The sequence below is a fragment of the Ctenopharyngodon idella genome, chromosome 7 (assembly GCF_019924925.1).
Source record: "Ctenopharyngodon idella isolate HZGC_01 chromosome 7, HZGC01, whole genome shotgun sequence".
Taxonomy (NCBI): domain Eukaryota; kingdom Metazoa; phylum Chordata; class Actinopteri; order Cypriniformes; family Xenocyprididae; genus Ctenopharyngodon; species Ctenopharyngodon idella.
In genome coordinates this window covers 38,443,409-38,463,479 of record NC_067226.1, presented here as the reverse complement: position 1 = coordinate 38,463,479, position 20,071 = coordinate 38,443,409, and the positions used below count along the sequence as shown (strand labels likewise).

The window sequence follows — 20,071 nt, the reverse complement described above, 5'->3', positions numbered from 1 at the left end:
ATAATGGGATGCCAGTTTATGCCCTGCCCTTGTGAAACAAACGTACACTTTAGCATATGTTTAAAAAGAGTACTTATGGAAATACTATACATTGAAAGAGTATAATTAAGTGTGAGCTTAATGTAATGTTTTCAGGTGCTTAAATGCATGTTAATTGCAATTAAATTAAAACATATTATAGTTCAAATTTATATTAAATGCAGTTAGCTGAACTTTAGAGTGCTTTTTGACCCACTTAATTAAGACTTAAGCATCTTTATATGTAATTGTATAATTACTTCTATTATCTTTTGAAATATTGTTAAAGCAAACTGCTTAATGTACTGGATGACTAGTCAAACATCATAAGTCTGACCTATCCATGCTTGGCTCAGCATACTGTAGAACATTTTATGTTGCACTACTGTCTTTGCCCACAGGATGGCAAATGTGTTTTTGATATTTGTGCTTTTTTTTTTTTTTTTTTTTTTTTTGACATGAGAAAATAATACATTGTTAATTTAATCAGTATCTGTATGTCTGTCTGTCTCTCTCTCCAGTCAAAGCTGTCTTCCTCTCTTGTTCCTGCTCCTCCGTTTCCTCAGTGTCTCTCCACTCCCATTCAGAGACTGGAGCAGTACTGCCAGACACTAGAGGAACTGGGCGGTCTTAATCCCACTTCAGACTCAGCCCTCTCCATCCTAAAACATGCCCAGCGGCACGGAGCGGATCTGCGAGCAAGTGATCTCATCACGGGGTGTCTAGTAAGAGAATAACACATTCATTCACGTCTGAGTCTACAGTATGTCTTTGTGAAGTCACAGATTTCCACTGCAGTGCTGCCTCCTGGTGGTCAAAAGAGAAAAGCTTTGTGCAGTTTAAAGCACAACAGATCACAACAACATAATATTATGATAATTTTTTGTCGATGGAACTGAAGTTAAAATAAAATATATATATAATTTTACACTATGGGGCTGTTGAATGCTCGAATCTGATTCAACTATTTTCAGGGAAATGCATGGCTAAAGTAGTTCTAGGCAGGTCTTGACTGCATTACAGTTCCATATCACTTCGCCAAATGATTTCAGTTATTTCCAAAGGTCCTTATAGCCTACAACCACAAAAGAAACAAAACCCACAATGGCACTGACCAAGCAAAGAAATATAGTAAACAATAGGATAAAAACAACAAATTATTGTCATGTTTTTTGCCACAAAATAAGTTTTATTATGTCCTGAAAGTGCATACTCTCTCCAGCTCTCTCTCTCTCTCATTTAAACACACACACATACAGTACGAACACACACTCGCACTGAAACATGTTGTCCGCACTGCTTTGACGAATTAATCAGTAAAATAGTTTAGCAACTTAAAAGCTAAATGACATTTCTCACCAGCGAGGTAATAACTGTGTGGTTCTTGAGGTAGATAAACTTGCAGTTTCGCTATTAGTAGAGACACCTCTGCCGTGAGAGATGCAAGACTCAATCAGGTACGCTAATTCACATATGCTTATTCTCTCTCTCTCTCTCTCTCTCTCTCTCTCTCTCTCTCTCTCTCTCTCTCTCTCTCTCTCGTCTTCTATCAATGGCTCAAGCCTCCATTACTAGTTCTGAAATTACATTTTGGACAGAGGCTTGAACAGAGGCTTGGGATGATCATTGCTCCAGTCTTCACTTTCACATGATCCTTCAGAAATCATTCTAATATGCTGATTTACTGCTCAAGAAACATTAATGATTATTATAAATGTTGAAAACAGTAGTGCAGCTTCATATTTTTTTGGAAAACGTGATACACTGCCATTCAGAAGTCAGGGGTAAGATTAAATAAATAGAAATTAATACTTTTATTCAAAAAGGACACATTAAATTGATTTAAGTGACAGTAAAGACATTTATATTTCAAATAAACACTGTTCTTTTAAACTTTCTATTCATCAAAGCATCCTGACAAATGAAAGTATCACAGTTTCCACAAATATAAGAAGCAAAAACAATTTTCAGCATTGATAATAAGAACTATTATTAATAATTGAGCATAACTATAATATTTAAGCAGCAAATCAGCATATTAGAATGATTTTTGAAGGATCATGTGACACTGAAGACTGGAAAATTCAGCTTTGATCTCATGAATAAGTGACATTTTACCATATATACACATAGAAAACAGCTATTTTAAATGTAGCTAATATTACATATTACTGTTTTACTGTAGGCTATGCAAATAAATTCAGCCTTCTTCTGTCAAAAGCATTGAAAAGGTCTTGATTATTTAATTATTATTTCAAACTTTTGGTCATCAGTTGACTTGAAAGTGAAAGTCGTCAGATTTACGGTGCTCTAGTGTAAATTTGAGAATGATATGTTGTACTAATTAATCATTTTCTTAGACAAGTGAAATTACTAAAGAAAACCTGGAAACAGATATACAAACATTCTCTGTTATCTCATATCTAATATGCTGAAAACCGCTACGTTAATGTATCTTTCTGCATTGTGTGACAAATAACGTAAATGGCATTAAGATCTGAGAAATTCAAAAAGGCCAGTAGTAGTTTGCATCCCTAGAAATTAATGTCTGTCGTTTGACATTTTTATCATAAGCAGTAAATATTGTCGTACTATCTCATCATGTTGCTTACCTCAGCTCGCATTCAAGTGAAAGCGCTGTTCTGCTCTGCTTCTGTGAACAGTAAATCCCGTCTCCTTCGATTTGATTGGCTATTTGAAGCTTTTTGACATTGACAAGCGCTTTTAAACCGCTGCACTGAGTCTGAGCACGCTAAATTAATTGGAATTTTTGAATAAAGTGGGCCGTGCGGGCCATTTGGCTGGGCCGACGGAAGAATATAAGCTATGTATATTTGCTATAATTAATTCTGTATATTTACGTAGCAATGGGACAGTTTGATTTTGACATGACATAAAGCAGTGAAATCTAAGTGGGTGTGTTGTTTACTTACTTTTTGTTTAGTCTTCCCATTAACGCCATCATTTTCTTCATTCTGATCGATTCAAGAATGTGCACAAAAAAAGAGGCAGGATTTATCGCACTTTCCCCATTCATTCTCAATTACCCCCCATCAAACTTACCGCACGCTTTGGGGAGTCTGTTAAAAAATCAGTGGGCTCAGGGGAGGCAAGCCTCCCGCTGTGCCTTTACCTGTGGGTGTCGCTGTTTGACAGTGTTACTTTATAAAAACTAGTGACTTTTACACTTTTTAATGTCAAATTTTGTAACATTTGCATTGTTTTATTTTTGTAATATTGATTATTTTCTCATCCAGTTATTTTGAGACACTGCCTCCCTTGCCTTCTCAGAGGACACGCCCCTGATATATATATAAGCTTCAAGATATTAATAAATACTATAATAACACTGCTTCCTGTAGCTCGAAATGCTGCCAACGACACCATGATCACAGGTTTTTGATTTCCAACACATATTCTGGCAAGGATTTATACCTTGAAAGCACTGAAAATGGCTTTAGATAAAAGCGCCTGCCAAGTGCATAAGTAACAGTGTGATATGTATCTCTTTTAATAATGTGTAACACATACATATCTGTTAACGTCTCAAAAATGTGTTTCATGACCCTTGAAAAACATATTTTAATTTAGCATCTGTTTTATCCACAGTGATTTAAAGTACACATATTACAGGTTCAATCCCACTGGAACAACCTGAGCTGAAGTTCCCTGCTCTATGGTTCTGGGGCATGAATAAATATGAGTGACTTGAACCTATAATTAATAGTCACCAACCACATACTCACCAACCCACAAATGCAAGCAAAAATGGGTCTCAAAGAGTAAATAAAATGTTACTGGCCTTTTTTAATATTTTTGATGCTAAAAGTCTATACAAATATAAATATTATCTGAGTTTAATATGCAGAGCCTTTAAGAACATTGAACAAGAACATTTAAGAACATTGCTTAATTTCTTTAAGTAGCCTGACATGTCAACATTTTTGATGTTTAGTTCCACTAATTTCACAGAAATTACACACTTCACCTTTAAATTAAAAAGGAAGACAGCTCGTGTAATGGGACAACGTTTTTATTTGATTCTCAGGGTGGACATTCAGAAAAATACCAATAAAACACCAGTGAAATTTCACGGTTCTGGACATTACTATATTCTAACTATTAATTATATTAATTAACTATATTAATTTATATTAAATAACTATGATACTTAAATTTATACAGTACATATTAATGTAATTATAAGATTTTCATTTAAGCAGAAGATGTCTTTTGGAATATCAAAACATGCCGAATAACATGAAAATAAAAACTTTTTTAGGTTTCAGATGTTTGAATGTATGAACTTCTAGAAAGTAAATTTTTAAAACAGACCTTGTTATTTATTGACACTTATTATTTATTTTATTTAATTTGTACATTATTTAATTTGTCCACAATGTTTTTACCACATCTGGGATGGAAATGATGGTGGTGGAAATTATATTTTAAACATAAAATCACTCAAAATAATTAAAAATAAAATCTGTTCACAAATGATATAGGTGTAATTTATTCATGCAAAATTATATATTTAATGTTTTTATTTTTTTAAAGGTAATTTGAAACAGGGGTAAATCAAAAAAAAATCTTCAGCCAAAAGAATATTATATATAACTTAAATATTGATGCATCCTCCGAATCATTCATATCATATCAAATCACATAACAAAAAGGAGATGATTCTCTGTTGTGCTTCTAAATCATACCAAGTGATGTTTTTTTGAAAATGAACATTTTCTGTGATGGGTAAATCATTACGTCTATGGAATGTCCCCATAAAACATGAAAATCAAACGTGTGTGTGTGTGTGTGTGTGTGTGTGTGTTTCAGATACCTGTGGCAGAGCGTGGAGAGCTAGTGCGTCAGGGTGAGCTGTGTGTGTGCGGTGGAGGTAGACGGAAAAAGACAGGAATCAGAAACGTCTTCCTCTATCAGAACTACGTCATCTTCACCAAACACAAAACACCCAACCCGGGATGTAGTGTGTACAGCTTCAAACACAGCATTAAGGTACACATACAGTCGCACACACAGACTGTGTTCACACACACACAGGCTGGGTGTACTAGTGTACTGCACAGTACTGTATACTGCCTGCAATTTTGATAACAATGAAAAAAAATAATGAAAACAGTGTGAGGCGATAAATATCACATGATCTCATTAAAGGTGAGTTGTTTATGTTGCACTGGCTCCCTTGTGTAAAAGAAATGTGCTTAATTGTATTAAATGTGCACTTGTAGTTTTCAAATCTTTATATTATATATTTGAAAGTATATTTAAAAAAAAAAAAGTATTTGCAAATAATATAATATTAATAAAATAACATGCCACTTAAGTGTAGTTAGAGTACACTTTCATTACTATATTTCTTAACTCACTTAAGTACACTTCCAAAAGTGCAATTTGTAATAATGTCAAATTAAAAGTTTTAGTTTAAAGTACATTTTAAATCATATTTTAATATTATGTTTTGCTTATTTTGCTTATTTTGATGTGTTGACTAACATACTAAGGCACATGTAAAGTACTTAATTATAATTTTAACTGTAGTGTGTTATTTTGATATTACATTTAAAGTTAAATGTATAAAATTGCAAATTCATTATCACAAATGTGTAATTACTAATATATTTGAATATATGACATACAAGTTTTAAAAGAAATTACATTAAAATGTATTTTAGTTTACCATAAATGCCATATTTTTATAATTATGAAAATACATATAAAGATGTACTTAAGTCATACTTAAGTGGGTCAGAAAGCACTCTAAAGTTCAGCTAATTGCATTTAATATAAATTTAAACTATAATACATTTTTATTTAATTGCATTTAACATGCAATTAAGTCTCCGAAAACATTACATTCAGTTTTTTTTTTTTGTGTGTGTGTGTGTGTGTGTGTGTGTGTGTGTGTGTGTGTGTATGTGAGTGTGTATGTACAAATATTCCAAACATTTGGAAGTCTGATCAGTAAAATTTACTTTTTATATACTTCTTAAACTTCTTACATTAATGATCTGATATTTCTTCAGGTCATTGCACATACACACACATTTGATCTTAGAGCATCACACTAACTGTGTTTCCTCAGACGGGTGAGATGGGCCTCACTCAGAGTGTCGGGGAGGACGGACTGAGGTTTGAGGTGTGGGTGAGACAGGCGTCTCGCACCAGGGACTGTCTTACTCTCCAGGCCGCCAGCGTGCAGGACAGAGAAACCTGGACCCACGATATTGCACAGCTGCTCTGGACTCACGCCATCCATAACACAGGTCAGGAACTAACATTTGACTTCTCACCTTTACATCACCAGTCACCTCTCATTTCTGATCTCTGTTATGTATTCTTGTATTATATTTATGTATTATAACCAGTGTTGGGGAAAGTTACTTTTAAAAGTAATGCTTTACAATATTGCGTTACTCCCTAAAAAAGTAACTAATAGCGTTAGTTACTTTTTATGAAAAGTAATGCGTTACATTACTTTTTCGTTACTTTTTCTCAAGTCTTATCTTTTTCTCACACTTTTTCTCAAGACTTTATCAAGTCTTTTTTAACCTGCCTTTCAAAAAGTGCTAAACAAATATTACTGTTTTCACCCACTTCTTACGTCCACTTAAGCCACAACCGACTGTATTTACGTGAGATAGTCCACACAACGAACATTTTATTCACAACTATGTGTGCATTTGACCATTCAGGCAGAAGGAGAACAGATTGCGTGCTGTCTGAGAAAACTGGGATCGCGCGCAAGAAAGAGAGAGCGCACACGCGAGAGAGAGCGCTTCTGGTCTGTGTCATTCAGCGCGATTCCGCCTATCCAGCCTTCACTAATCGATAACGAATTGTGATTAGATGGTAATTTTGTTCTATGATGAATTGATTGGGCTGTTCTTGCGTGACAGAACACTACTACTCCTTCTATGATCACCCAGTTGTAACGAAATTTTAGGAAATATGAAATACGGGACAAAACATGATTTTTTTCTTAATAAGTTGGTGCACTAAAAATAGAGCTGAAATACAGGACTGTCCTGGGAAAAATGGGCGTCTGGTCACCCTAATACAACCAAAAGTGTACAGTGAATACTGTAAAATCCGGGTAAGCAACAATATAGGCGAACTGCTGCTGGAGGACTGTTCATAAGAATTAAGGTAGGGATGTTCTTCACAGCATTTGTTTTGTACCTCCTCTTGATGTTAATGCAGAACAAAGCATGCAGTTCGCAATGTGCGGGTTGTCATCATTAATTTTGAAGTATTTCCACACCCCTGAGGCTGACATTGTTTCTGCTGCTGCCGTCGTTGTCTCTGTGCATGGAAAATTCTGTCAGTGACGTCACGTGAGGTATCGGTCTTTGGTATCGGGGTATTTTTATGAGTACAAGTACATGAGCTTGGTATCGGGCCGATACCGATACTGGTATCGGTATCGGTGCATCCCTAATTATTACAAGTTTGCGTAAAATTCTGAGATTGCATTTCACTGTTTTTATTCATTTTGAGGAATACTGAATGTTTTCGTGCAAGTGAGATTAGTAAATGCATGTTCACATTTAGTCTAGAACTACAATAACCATCATGTTTACACAGCATACACAACACCTCTGCACTTTATTTCTCTCAACAATGAGACAGGAGAGCTGTCAGTCAATAAATGTGAAAAAGTAACTTTAGATATTATGTTGTAAAAATGATGATTAAGTGTGAACTGAATGTAATATTTTCAGACACTTAATTGCATGTTAATTGCAATTAACCCTTTAAAACATACCTCAGGTCTTTATTGACCCGGGACATCATTCACATCATTTGCAGCATCATTAATTTTTTAAAGTTAGACATCAACCTTCGTAGTATTCCTCACTTAGTGTCACTGTCACTTTATGGTGGTTCTGGTGAAGAAGCTGTCAGTGATCAAAATATTATTTTTGAAGACATTGAAAATTATAGTTTTGAGAATATGGTTGACATTGCAAATATGAGCAAGATGCTAAATGTACTGGGAAATGAGCTCTGACTATAACAGTGAGTGATGATGGTAAAAAGCATCTGCTCAAATTGAATCCTTCCAAGTTCCAAAAGATAATGAAATATGCGTTATTTTTTATTTTTTATTTTTTTTGTAATTGTTATTAAAATATCAGGAGAGTACTATTGTGATCCATCCATGTTAGATATAGATCCGGGTCACTAAAGACCCGATTATGTAATAATGATTGGTGAAACATTCATGCATTTACAACCCGAATTCCGGAAAAGTTGAGACGTTTTTTGAATTTTAATAAAATGAAAACTAAAAGACTTTCAAATCACATGAGCCAATATTTTATTAACAAGAGAACATAGATAACATAACAGATGTTTAAACGGCGAAATTTTACACTTTTATCCACTAAATGAGCTCATTTCAAATTTGATGCCTGCTACAGGTCTCAAAAAAGGGGGCAACAAATGGCTGAAAAAGCAAGAAATTTTGAAAAGATTCAGCTGGGAGAACATCTAGCAACTAATTAAGTGAATTGATATCAGGTCTGTAACATGATTAGCTAAAAAAGGGATGTCTTAGAGAGGCAGAGTCTCTCAGAAGTAAAGATGGGCAATCTGTGAAAGAGTGCGTAAAAAGATTGTGGAATACTTTAAAAACAATGTTCCTCAACGTCAAATTGCAAAGGCTTTGCAAATCTCATCATCTACAGTGCATAACATCATCAAAAGATTCAGAGAAACTGGAGAAATCTCTGTGCGTAAGGGACAAGGCCGAAGACCTTTATTGGATGCCTGTGGTCTTCGGGCCCTCAGACGACACTGCATCACTCATCGGCATGATTGTGTCAATGACATTACTAAATGGGCCCAGGAATACTTCCAGAAACCACTGCCGGTAAGCACAATCCGCCATGCCATCTTCAGATGCCAACTAAAGCTCTATCATGCAAAAAGGAAGCCATATGTGAACGTGGTCCAGAAGCGCCGTCGTGTCCTGTGGGCCAAGGCTCATTTAAAATGGACTATTTCAAAGTTGAAAAGTGTTCTATAGTCAGACGAGTCCAAATTTGACATTCTTGTTGGAAATCATGGACGCCGTGTCCTCCGGGCTAAAGAGGAGGGAGACCTTCCAGCGTGTTATCAGCGTTCAGTTCAAAAGTCAGCATCTCTGATGGTATAGGGGTGCATAAGTGCATATGGTATGGGCAGCTTGCATGTTTTGGAAGGCACTATGAATGCTGAAAGGTATATAAAGGTTTTAGAGCAACATATGCTCCCCTCCAGACGAGATTTCAGGGAAGGCCTTGTGTATTTCAGCAGAACAATGCAAAACCACATACCACATACTGCAGCTTTTACAACAGCATGGTCAATCTTTCACCTATATAGAACATTTGGCGCATCATTAAACAAAAGACGACCTCGAACTCTTCAGCAGCTGGAAACCTATATCAGGCAAGAATGGGACCAAATTCCAACACCAAACCTCCAGAAACTCATAACCTCGATGCCCAGACATCTTCAAACTGTTATGAACAGAAGAGGAGATGCTACACCATGGTAAACATGCCCCTGTCCCAACTATTTTGAGACCTGTAGCAGGCATCAAATTTGAAATGAGCTCATTTTGTGCATAAAATTTTAAATTTCTCAGTTTAAACATTTGTTATGTTATCTATGTTCTATTGTGAATAAAATATTGGCTCATGTGATTTGAAAGTCTATTAGTTTTAATTTTATTCAAATTAAAAAAAAAAATACGTCCCAACTTTTCCGGAATTCGGGTTGTAAGGGTTAAATTAAAAAATATATATATAAAAATAAGGTGACATAGTTACACGTTACTACATGTACTTACTATAGTAATAACAGTTAAATTATGCATAATTACAAGTAACTAACCCTAAACCAAGCCCTACCTGTAACTCTATAGTATGTGTATTTAATTAATATCACTCAAGTACTTATTTGAGTAAGTACAATGTAACTACATCACCTTAAAATAAAGTGTAACCGTATTATTAATAATAATGTACAAAACAAATGTACTAAAACATTATTAAAATCAAAGTTGTATCTGTTAATATTATTTAACGAACCTGAGCTAACATGCACTAACAATGAACAGTTGTATTTTTATTAACTAATGTTAACACAGCATAATAACTACTGTAACAAATGTAGCTATTGTTTTTGTTAGATAATGTTAATTAATGCATTAACTAAGGTTAACTTAATGGGACCTTATTGTAAAGTGTTACCTATTGTTCTTTATAATTATTTTGCACTTTATTCTGTTTGAAACATTTGTTTACTTTATACATTTTTTTATGTATTGTTTTATTTTATTTAAATGTTAAGAGTTCTTTTTGTTATAAAAAGGGACAACACTTTTTTGTAACTTGATTCAATACCATCATAAAAGCTTCCACAAATATTGTTAAATGAAAATTTGATACTGTCACAGTTAAATTACCACACCAGCCTGGTGTTTGTCAAGTTATTAAAAAGCAAGTTATTTATAAAAGTTATTCGGATTGCACTTTATTTTACAGTACGTGCACTTACTTGTACTTACTTAAGAAAGTACTGGGTAATATAAGGTAACTACATGGGTTAAGGTTAGGTTTAGGGGTAGGTACAGTGTTAGTACCTAGTTATTACCCAGTTATTGCTATTGCTATAATAAGTACATAGTATGTACATAGGGAACAGGACTGTAAAATAAAGTGCTACCAGTTATTCTGCCAAAAAAAATGTTTTGACTCTGATTCTGACTGAACCACTACTGCCTGTAAATTCTAAAATTACCAAACATTAACATGTAAAATGTCAGAATAGGGCTTATGATGCATGCAGATGATGTCTAAGTAGGCAGCGTACTAAGGCTTTGGACAGTTTTTGATTTTTTTTCTTTTTTCACAACTTTAACTTTAGATTTTACTGTCAAGAATCCATTAGTTAAATACCACAAAGTTCTGCTTAATTAACTAAGTACCCATCCTTCCTAATTAATGAGCTCTTAAATACAAATACTTTGCCGTTATTGACCTAGTTATTTATGTATAATTAAGACAACACTAAAAGGCAGTTTAATTAGACGTCTTCTGTGCATGCGTGTGTGTGTGTGTGTGTTTTCTGCAGGATCTTGTCTAGGGGCAGTTTTTGGAAAAGACCAATTTGTGATTAATGATTAATTAATAATGGGAAATGAAACCATGTCAGTCATTAAGGCTTTGATTTGCATTTGCACTTTTGTCTTTTCTTAATGCAAATGAGACTCTTACTACACATTTTATTCTGTTTTGTTCATTAACCATCATGTTTAATGGTATTTTTCTATACTTGGACTCTCAAAATGTATCTGTGTACTGAAGTCACACAGAAATCGTTTATTGTAAAAAATGCCACATCCATTTTCATTTTCATATTTGACAAAAGGACATCTGTTCGGTTTTACGGATGTAGTGTTGAGCATGAAGATCATCAGCATTGTTGTTTGTTTGTGGTTATTGTTATATTCTAAACCAGTGTGAGCTTGAGGAGAACTGACTTCATAAATCCTCTAAAAATCCCCAGAACACCAGCTGATTCAAAGACATTGAGACTTCAGAAATGATGAAGAACATTTGAAGTGTGATTTGATTGTGCAGATATAATTAGGGCCACTGTAATTGAAAGAACCGTGTGTGTGTGTGTGTGTGTGTGTGTGTGTGTGTGTGTGTGTGTGTGTGTGTGTGTGTGTGTGTGCGTGTAGAGTTGTGTCTGAAGGAGTCTCTGTGCATGGGAGTTTCCAGTAAGCTGCTACTGGATGTGACGGGAGCTCAAGTTTCAGAACTGGACTCCAGCTTCAACCTGAACGACAGAGGTACAAAAACACACATCTAAATGTGAACATTGCGTAGACTTGTATACACCTAGTCATAAATGCTATAACCTAACCCTAACCCTAACTTTCTGTTAAAAAAAAAAAAAAAATACTTTATTTATTTTATTTGTATACCTTTTTTGACAAATGAAGACATCCCCAAAAGGAGGTTTTGGAAGGTTTTGTCAAGATTAGCTACAAATTTGTCCCCAAAATATGGTTAAGTAGGCACACACACACTTATCCTCAATTTCCTTTACTGCGTGCAATACTCCTGGTTTTCCACTAGATGTCACTTTATGTCTCATCACATTAAAACATTAGCCCCCGGTTTGACAGACAAAATGCCCAGACTAAAATGCATGTTTGAGTTGTTTTAACTGAAATGCACACCAGTAATGTTTTTTTGTTTTTTCTTTTTTCTTTTCTAGGGTGTTTATAAAAGTTACTTAAATGTCATTTAACTAAGGCCTAATCCTGTCTTAGGGGGCTTTCACACTGGCAGTTTAGTTCGAAACGGGGCGCGGTTCGCATGAAAAATCACTAATGTGAAAGCTGTCATGCGAACCTGGGTGCGCACCGGGGTGCCGAACCCGAGACTACCTGAAGGAGGTGGTCTGAGTTCAGTTACACTCGAACTGTGCCGCGGTTTGCGTGAATATGAAAGCAACACGGACTCGGGTGCGCACTTTTTTGGGAAGTAAAGAAACCTGCGCATGCGTTTTCGCCGATTGTAATGAATTTACTTAAATAAAACACATGTAAGAGATGATAGTGTTGATGATTTACCTTGGAATCGAGCAGGAGTGAGCCTGCAGTGTATTCACGCTTTGCGAGCGCAATCAGAGTGGCAAATGAATGGTTGTCTCCTTAGGCTGCTTGCAAACAGCGGAAAACCACTGTGTGAAAGCCCCCTTAGGCTGTGTTCACACTTGTCATGTTTGGTTCGATTAAAACGGTTGCGGTGCGGTTCATTTGAACATGTGTGAACGCTGCCATCCAAACCCTGGTGCGCACCAAACAAGCGGACCGAGACTGCTGAAAACACGGGTCTCAGTCCGCTTCCAAATGAACTCTGGTGCAGTTCGAATGATATATGAACGCAACACAGACCAAAGACATGTAAACGAACCAAAAACAGGAAGATAAGACCCTAAAAAGGACAGAATCCAAACGCATACTGTTTTTTCTCGTCATAGTCACGACTTTACTCATCACAGGCATCAGACGCGCGTCTCCACGCAGCAGATTGTTCGTGTGTGTCACAAATGGATTCCCGCCGCTGTTTTGACTCATTTACACATTTTATAAGCTCTTCACGAGTTCCCAGCTGGCCAAAATACCATCATATGCAGGCTACACACACACATCAAGCGCATTTATCTCAGCACACAGCATTGTTTTGGATGTTCGGTAAGTTCCGCCTCAAAATAAGCAGTATGTCATAAAATCCGACCAATCAGGTTGTGAATGTATCCCCATGCCTTTAGGTTCGGTCTCTTTTGGTTCAGTGATAAAATTGCCAATCTGAACGCTAATCGGACCAGGACTAAATGTTTTTAGGGCCCGAGCACCGATGGTTTGAGGACCCTATTGGAATTCCTCTGTTTATTATTATTCTTCTCCAAAGTGAATCGCATTTTTGAGGGCCTGAACATGCTCGAAAACTCATGAAACTTTGCACACGCATCAGAAGTGGTGAAAATGTATGTCTGTTATGGGTTTCAGAATTGGGTGGGGCAAAATGGCTCGATAGCGCCACCTAATGAAGTGCCCCTCGCGCTACATTTCACGTAGATTTTGAAATTCGGTACACACGTTTAACAGCCCAATACCTACAAAAAAGTCTCTTGGAGCAAAATCTGAAACTGAACAGGAAGTCAGATATTTTGAATTAACTTGCCATTTTTTGCCATTTCCAGACGTTGTACTTCATCGAACTCCTCCTAGAGCTTTAATCAGATCAATGTCATATTGGGTCAGTCTAATCTAAAGGCCTTTGCAACGTTAAATTGAGAAGATCTAGATTTTTCACTGAAGGGCATGTCCGTAGTGGCCTGACAAAGTTCGATGTCGCCCACTTTTCACTGTTTTCCTAAGGCCAATGGGTGGTGGTGAGCCCAGGTGCGAGGGCCCTTTCATCGCTGCTTGCAGCTTTAATTTTGTTTTGTTTTTTGTCCGGTCCAAACGAACCAGACTACAAGTGTGAACGCACCCTATACTAAGCCCTGTCTGTGAAACCGGGCCTAGTATTTTTAAAACTATGCTTAAAACGTGGCTTAAGACAAATCAATTATGTGATCATTGATCTGAACTTTTTTATGTGATATGTGATTTTTTTTATTTTTTATTTTTATTTTTTTTTTATATGAGTGCTGTATATTTAAATAGCATCATCCTGCCCAGGGACCACAGATTTTAATTAGCTTCTACAGCTAACTCTGGTACAACAACTGTGTTGTGCATGCATGGTCCCTGTTAAATAAATGAAATAAGCTAAATTAAACTAAACTAAAAACTGAAGTGTTGAAGGGTGAATATACAGTATATATATAATATTTACTTTTTTCGGTTTCATTGTCTCCCTAAATTTTCATTACTGTAACATGGTGTTTGTTTTCATTATTCTCAGTAATGATCTTTGCTATAGGAGGGGGAGGATATTATGGTAATGAAAATTAGGTGTGAGAGAGAGAGTTTTAGTACCACTAATATAAATGGTCCTAAGCATAGGATCTACTTTTTTCTGAATTTAATTATGAAATCAGAGCCACCCTAGACAATTTCTGAGAACGTTTTAATGCTTTTTCTCATTATCCCTGTCAGTTCAGAGCAGTTGTTCAGATTCGTCTTCTGTGGGCAGCATGAAAGAGGGTGACTCGCCCGCCTCTGCAAGAGATTCAAAGAGAAACAGTGAGCAAACAGGACACACTCAGGTGAGTCACACACACACACACACTCATACATGCAGGGTATAATGATGATGATGAAGATGATATGTGTTTGTGTTTTATAGAGCTCTTCACCCTCCACCTCTGTGTGAATCATATCAACTCACAATGCAAGTCTTAAAACTAATGTGTAAGTGTTTTAAATTTATTATTTTGTGTTTTTTTTTTTTTTCTACTAAATTTGTTTTGCACATTATATGTTACTTATGTATTTATTCAGAATACATGGATACTTTTAAATATTTATCAATGAAAAAAGATGATTTTTAGAAGCAGAGTGTGCAGTTGCAGCATTTACCAACAGGGGTCATGCAACAAAATGTTAATATACAATTAAATGCACATTTAACCCTATAAAGCCTACTGTATCATATTTGATATGCAAATATCCCAGGCCTCTAAATGATGAACATGATTAGCTTTGCTGAAAACTATATCTACTACATACCATCTGCCCTCTGATTGATCATTTATACTTTTTTAGCAAGTAAAAGGCCTTTAAGTATAATTGTAAAAATGCCCACTTTCAGGTCATGGTTCACGTGTCTTGTTCCTGTGTAATTTTTAATGATTTTTATAAAGTAAATGTAGAATAACTTGTATATTGTTAGTAATATTTCAAAATGAACACTTACTGGACTGAAGCAGCTTAGGTTTACTTTTAACTTTTTTACAAAATCATGTTCAAATGAATGATATTTGATCCATTCATATGATCTACCAGGCTTTTAAGGAACATTTATTTGTTCTTCATTGCATTACATGTTGTAAAACTACAGAGCGTTGATCATAAAACTAAGAATTTTAATAACATCTTACTAAGATATATTATTGGGAGATATAAAGTGACAAATTTATTTCGTTATACTCTTATATAACACTGATTTACATTATTATCAGAATTTAATTTTACTTTTTGGCCATATAAATATCAGCATCTGCACCAAACTACATATTTTTGCTCAGTTTGGGCCTTTAAATAAAATTGAGTTGTTTCTTTTTCTTCAGAGTATGAGCTCCATATTCCCACTATATCATATTATATGAACCATAAAAGCCTGATGGATCAGTTATGATACATACATATGTATGCATAATAGCATCATTTTTGTCTGCTCCCCAGACACAATGGGTGCTGTTTCTTTCATCAACACATATTTACAACTGGGACAACTGGACACAAACTGGATCAAGAGACACACACGACCATGTGAATACAGTATTACAGAAGACTGGAGGTCATGTGTCATCAGCTGTCTCGCTTCTTATCATTTCACTTACTCTTTTGAATTGACTTTCAGTCTCAGGTCCATCACACACATTACAGTAGCAACGAAAAAAGATGATATTCAAGTCAACATGAAATCAAATTGTACATTCCTAATACACTTTACTGGTGTGCACGATTCATTGGTGTACATTATACCAAAGGAAAATGTTTATCTTCATAATCTTTTATCAAAATGTAATAACTTTCCATTCTGACTGAAAATAATATAAAGATTAGGGCAAAAATATTGTGAATATGGACATGTTCTGGAAGGTGAACTTGACGTTTCATGTTGACTTTAAGGTGAATATCTTTGTGTAAGTGCAGTTGAATGATGAAAAGATTGAAATGAATGACACAAGATTTACATAGCCGTGTTTTTCACCAACGTCACCTGGAGCTTCATACGGCTACAGAAGTCACATGGAGCTTCCTACATCATTGTAAATGTTTTGTTTTGTCCTCATTGATGCAAATGTGGATCAAATCTAAACCAAACACATGTATTTTGCAAGATTTTGCCCAACGCAAACTCTTGCAAATAGCAAAGATTCTGTCAATGCAGCAAGTGGCACTGAAATTTGAGTTAAACACTTTAACAGATTTGTATATCAAACTTAGACTGTTGGCTGAGGAAACATCTGGTATTTCAGCCCATCTCCATCTCAGAGCATTGAAGAAACAGGGAACGTGTTCTTCTCCATTCTCTGAGTTTAGTTAAGCACCAGCTGTCTTTTATTGCCATGGCCGTTCCGAGAGCCAAATACAAACCTGCATTTCAAAAGAGAGCTGCTATGGATGATGTGTTTTATGCTTTATGAGTTATGTAATTATTTAACTCCGCCCTCAGCTTTTCCATTAGCAAGATTCTGCACAGTCTTAAGCAGTATTAGATGCTGGAACGCTAATCTACTCAAAGGTTCAACCGCGTAAAAAACTGACTTCAGCTTTGACTCGAGCAACTGTAATCCACTTTTGAATTTATGAGGTCTGACTCTGGAAAATCATCCTTTATAAGCTCTGTTTGTACTTCGAGTCATCTGTCCTCTTGCATATTTTAGATGGTGGAAACTGTTAGCTTTTGAACATTTCTTTTACTGATAAAACAGCCAAAGTTTTTGTTTGGCTTGTGCTAAAGATTTTGTATTTCAAGTTGTTTATTTGAGCTTGATGTGCCGATACACCCATGGGTATGAAAAATCCCAAATAGGATCTTTTTAAATTAATATGTCGACGACATTTGTGGCATAATGTTCGATTTACCACAAAAATATATATTTTGACTCAAGAATCAAACTTCTGGTGAGGCTCTTACAAGTCAATGGGGCCAATATTTAAAAGCACAAGTTATAATTTTATTGAAGTACTTAAATTAATGCTTCTATCAAAATGAGTATTATTTGAGTTGTGAAGTTGTTTAAATCATAATTTTTACATTTATTTTAGGGCTTCTAAGTTGTCATTGCAACAAAATTGTAAAATTTGATGTAACTTTTGCTGCGTTTCCATGTCGTAATTACTGTAGTCTCAAGATGACAAAACGTGACGTTCTATACAGACCCGTTCACGTCCTCGGACTGGAAATTTTGCGTGTCTATGGCAACACTATCAACACCTAAATAAATCTGCAGCGGTCAGGTGGTACAGCGGTCATGTGGTACAAGTAAAAGCTCTCAGAAAATTCCCATCTTACAAGCTGTATTACAAGCTCTATGAGCCTGTGAACATTTTATACAAGTTAAAATCTTGTAATTACAAAATGGCGTGAACAGGCCTTTTATACAAAAGATTGTTTTTACGATTTTTTTTACACTAAAATCATGTTAACATACATATTGTTTATCATTTGTCTACAATATTGAAACCACAAGCATTTTAGCATTTACATTTACAAATTGCTCCATTCACTTCCATTGTAATTACCTTGTGAAAAAGATGTGAAATAAATATGAATAAAACTATACTTGCTTATAATATAATATTAATTAAATAAGAGGCTACTTAAGTATACTTAAAGAGTGTACACTTTAACACTTAAGTATATACACAATTTTAAAAACTGCGCTTTGTAATGTCAAATTAAAAAGTTTTACTGTAAAGTACATTTTAAATCATTGGCCTGGTTTCCTGGATGGCTTAGATTAAGTCATGATTAGGCCTTAGTTTAATTAGGACATTTAAGTAGCTTTTATAAACATGCCATTGAAAATAACATTACTGGTGTGCATCTTGAGACAAAATAATGGTACTGACATATTTTAAGATATGTTAGTGCAAGTTATTTTCAGTTAAGACAGCTCAAAATGCATTTTAGTCTGGGACTAGGGTTAAGCCTTGTCTGTGAAACCGGGCAATTATGTTTTAATAATCTTTTGTTGTGCTTTAAAGAAGTACGCTTATTTTGATGTGTTGACTAATATACTAAAGCACATGTAACTGTAGTGTGTTATTCAATGTTACATTTAAAGTTAATATATTTTAAATGTACTAATGCATAAGTTCATCACATGTAATTACAAATATATTTAAACACGTGACATACAAGTTTCAATTGAAATTACATCAAGTATATTTTAGTTTACCATAAATGCTTGACAGTACATTCAGCAGTACACTATATTTCAAAAACAACAGAATTATGAAATTACAAATAATGTTGTGCTTAATCCTACTTAAAAGGGTCAAAAAGCACTCTTTAAATTTAACCTATAACACATTTTTAATTAACTGCAATTAACATGCAATCTGAAAACATTACATTCATTATATTCACACAAGTATATTCTTTTAAAATATATTTTTCCATAATAAGTACTCTTTTTAAAAGTATGCTAAAGTGTACTTCATTTTCACAAGGCTGTCAAAGAGAGTTGACATTTTGTGGTAATCAACATTTTGCCACAAATGCTGTCAATTAAGCTTAACTTGAATATTATTTTAATAATAGCCAAAAGATGAAATGGAGAAGACACTGAGACTGAGTCTCAAGTCTCATGATTATCCTCCTGAGGGGAAAAAAAAAGTTTCAGAAGACATCTCAATAACGTCTCAGACTGTGCTCAGATTAGTCGAGACACAAAAGTCTGCAGTCAAAGAATCAAAGGAATTTTAGGAGAATCATCTTAGGCAATGTTGATTCTGAAATAAAACAAAACTAAGAACTTCTGAAGAACAATGTCCGAGCAATAAAAATGCGCTGTGCTAGTAAAAATGGAAAATTGCATAATTTCTTTGACAGTTTAGGCAGTTCAGAAGACAAATCCCATTTCTGAGAAAGACAGATTGCTTGGAGAAGAGTGAAGGACTGAAATGCAACATACCCCAAACCTGTGCAACTGTGGGAGGAATGTACTGTATCTACAGCACTAAACCCACATTCAGGCCAAAAATACTCTCCGCAGCGGGGCGTGTGTGCGATCCAACTCTCCCAAAACCATAAATACCTTGGCGTGATTCATAGTTTTGATTGTAAACAGGAGCGTGTGCCAGAGAAACAAGCTGTCTTTATAAGCCTCTCATGAACTCATCATGTATTAATGTTTACATTTTTGAATGCTTTAAATTGCATGCTCCTTTTTGACTTTGTAACTGTTCAATTGTCTTTGTGGGATTATTAAATGAACAGAACCAAGTTGTTTCCTTAATTTTTCCCCCGCAGCCATTTTAGAGCCTGATGACATTTAGTGCATATGAGAGCATTATGCAGGATACGCACTTGACAACATTACTGACACGCTGAAAATGGCAGCCACTCAGTGACCAGCAGAAGGGATCACATTTTTGAAAGGGGGGAAAAAAAGAAATGAAAAGAGCGTGCAGAGAGAGAGAGAGAGAGGCCAAAGACAGTAGATGGTATGATGGGAAATGAAGGAGGGACAGACGGAGAGGCACAGAGAGGGGAGAGAAGGAGAACAAGAACGAAAGAATGAGGCAGACGAGTGAGCGGGGGGCGCAGCAGACGCAGCG

At 35.4% G+C, this 20,071-nt stretch overlaps 1 protein-coding gene across 2 annotated transcripts in view; it reads left to right on the top strand.

Moving 5' to 3' along the window:
• The window catches only part of arhgef40 (Rho guanine nucleotide exchange factor (GEF) 40), a 47,170-nt gene extending 27,434 nt beyond the window's left edge, over nt 1-19,736 (top strand). For both annotated transcript variants that reach the window (XM_051900282.1, XM_051900283.1), the window contains exons 21-27: nt 540-743; nt 4,852-5,031; nt 6,119-6,299; nt 11,774-11,884; nt 14,711-14,820; nt 14,901-14,965; nt 15,959-19,736. In XM_051900282.1, coding sequence (XP_051756242.1) covers nt 540-743; nt 4,852-5,031; nt 6,119-6,299; nt 11,774-11,884; nt 14,711-14,820; nt 14,901-14,927 — 813 coding nt within the window. In that variant the 3' untranslated portion in view covers nt 14,928-14,965; nt 15,959-19,736. The remainder of the gene's footprint in view (nt 1-539; nt 744-4,851; nt 5,032-6,118; nt 6,300-11,773; nt 11,885-14,710; nt 14,821-14,900; nt 14,966-15,958) is intronic.
• Nucleotides 19,737-20,071: the final 335 nt, after the last annotated feature.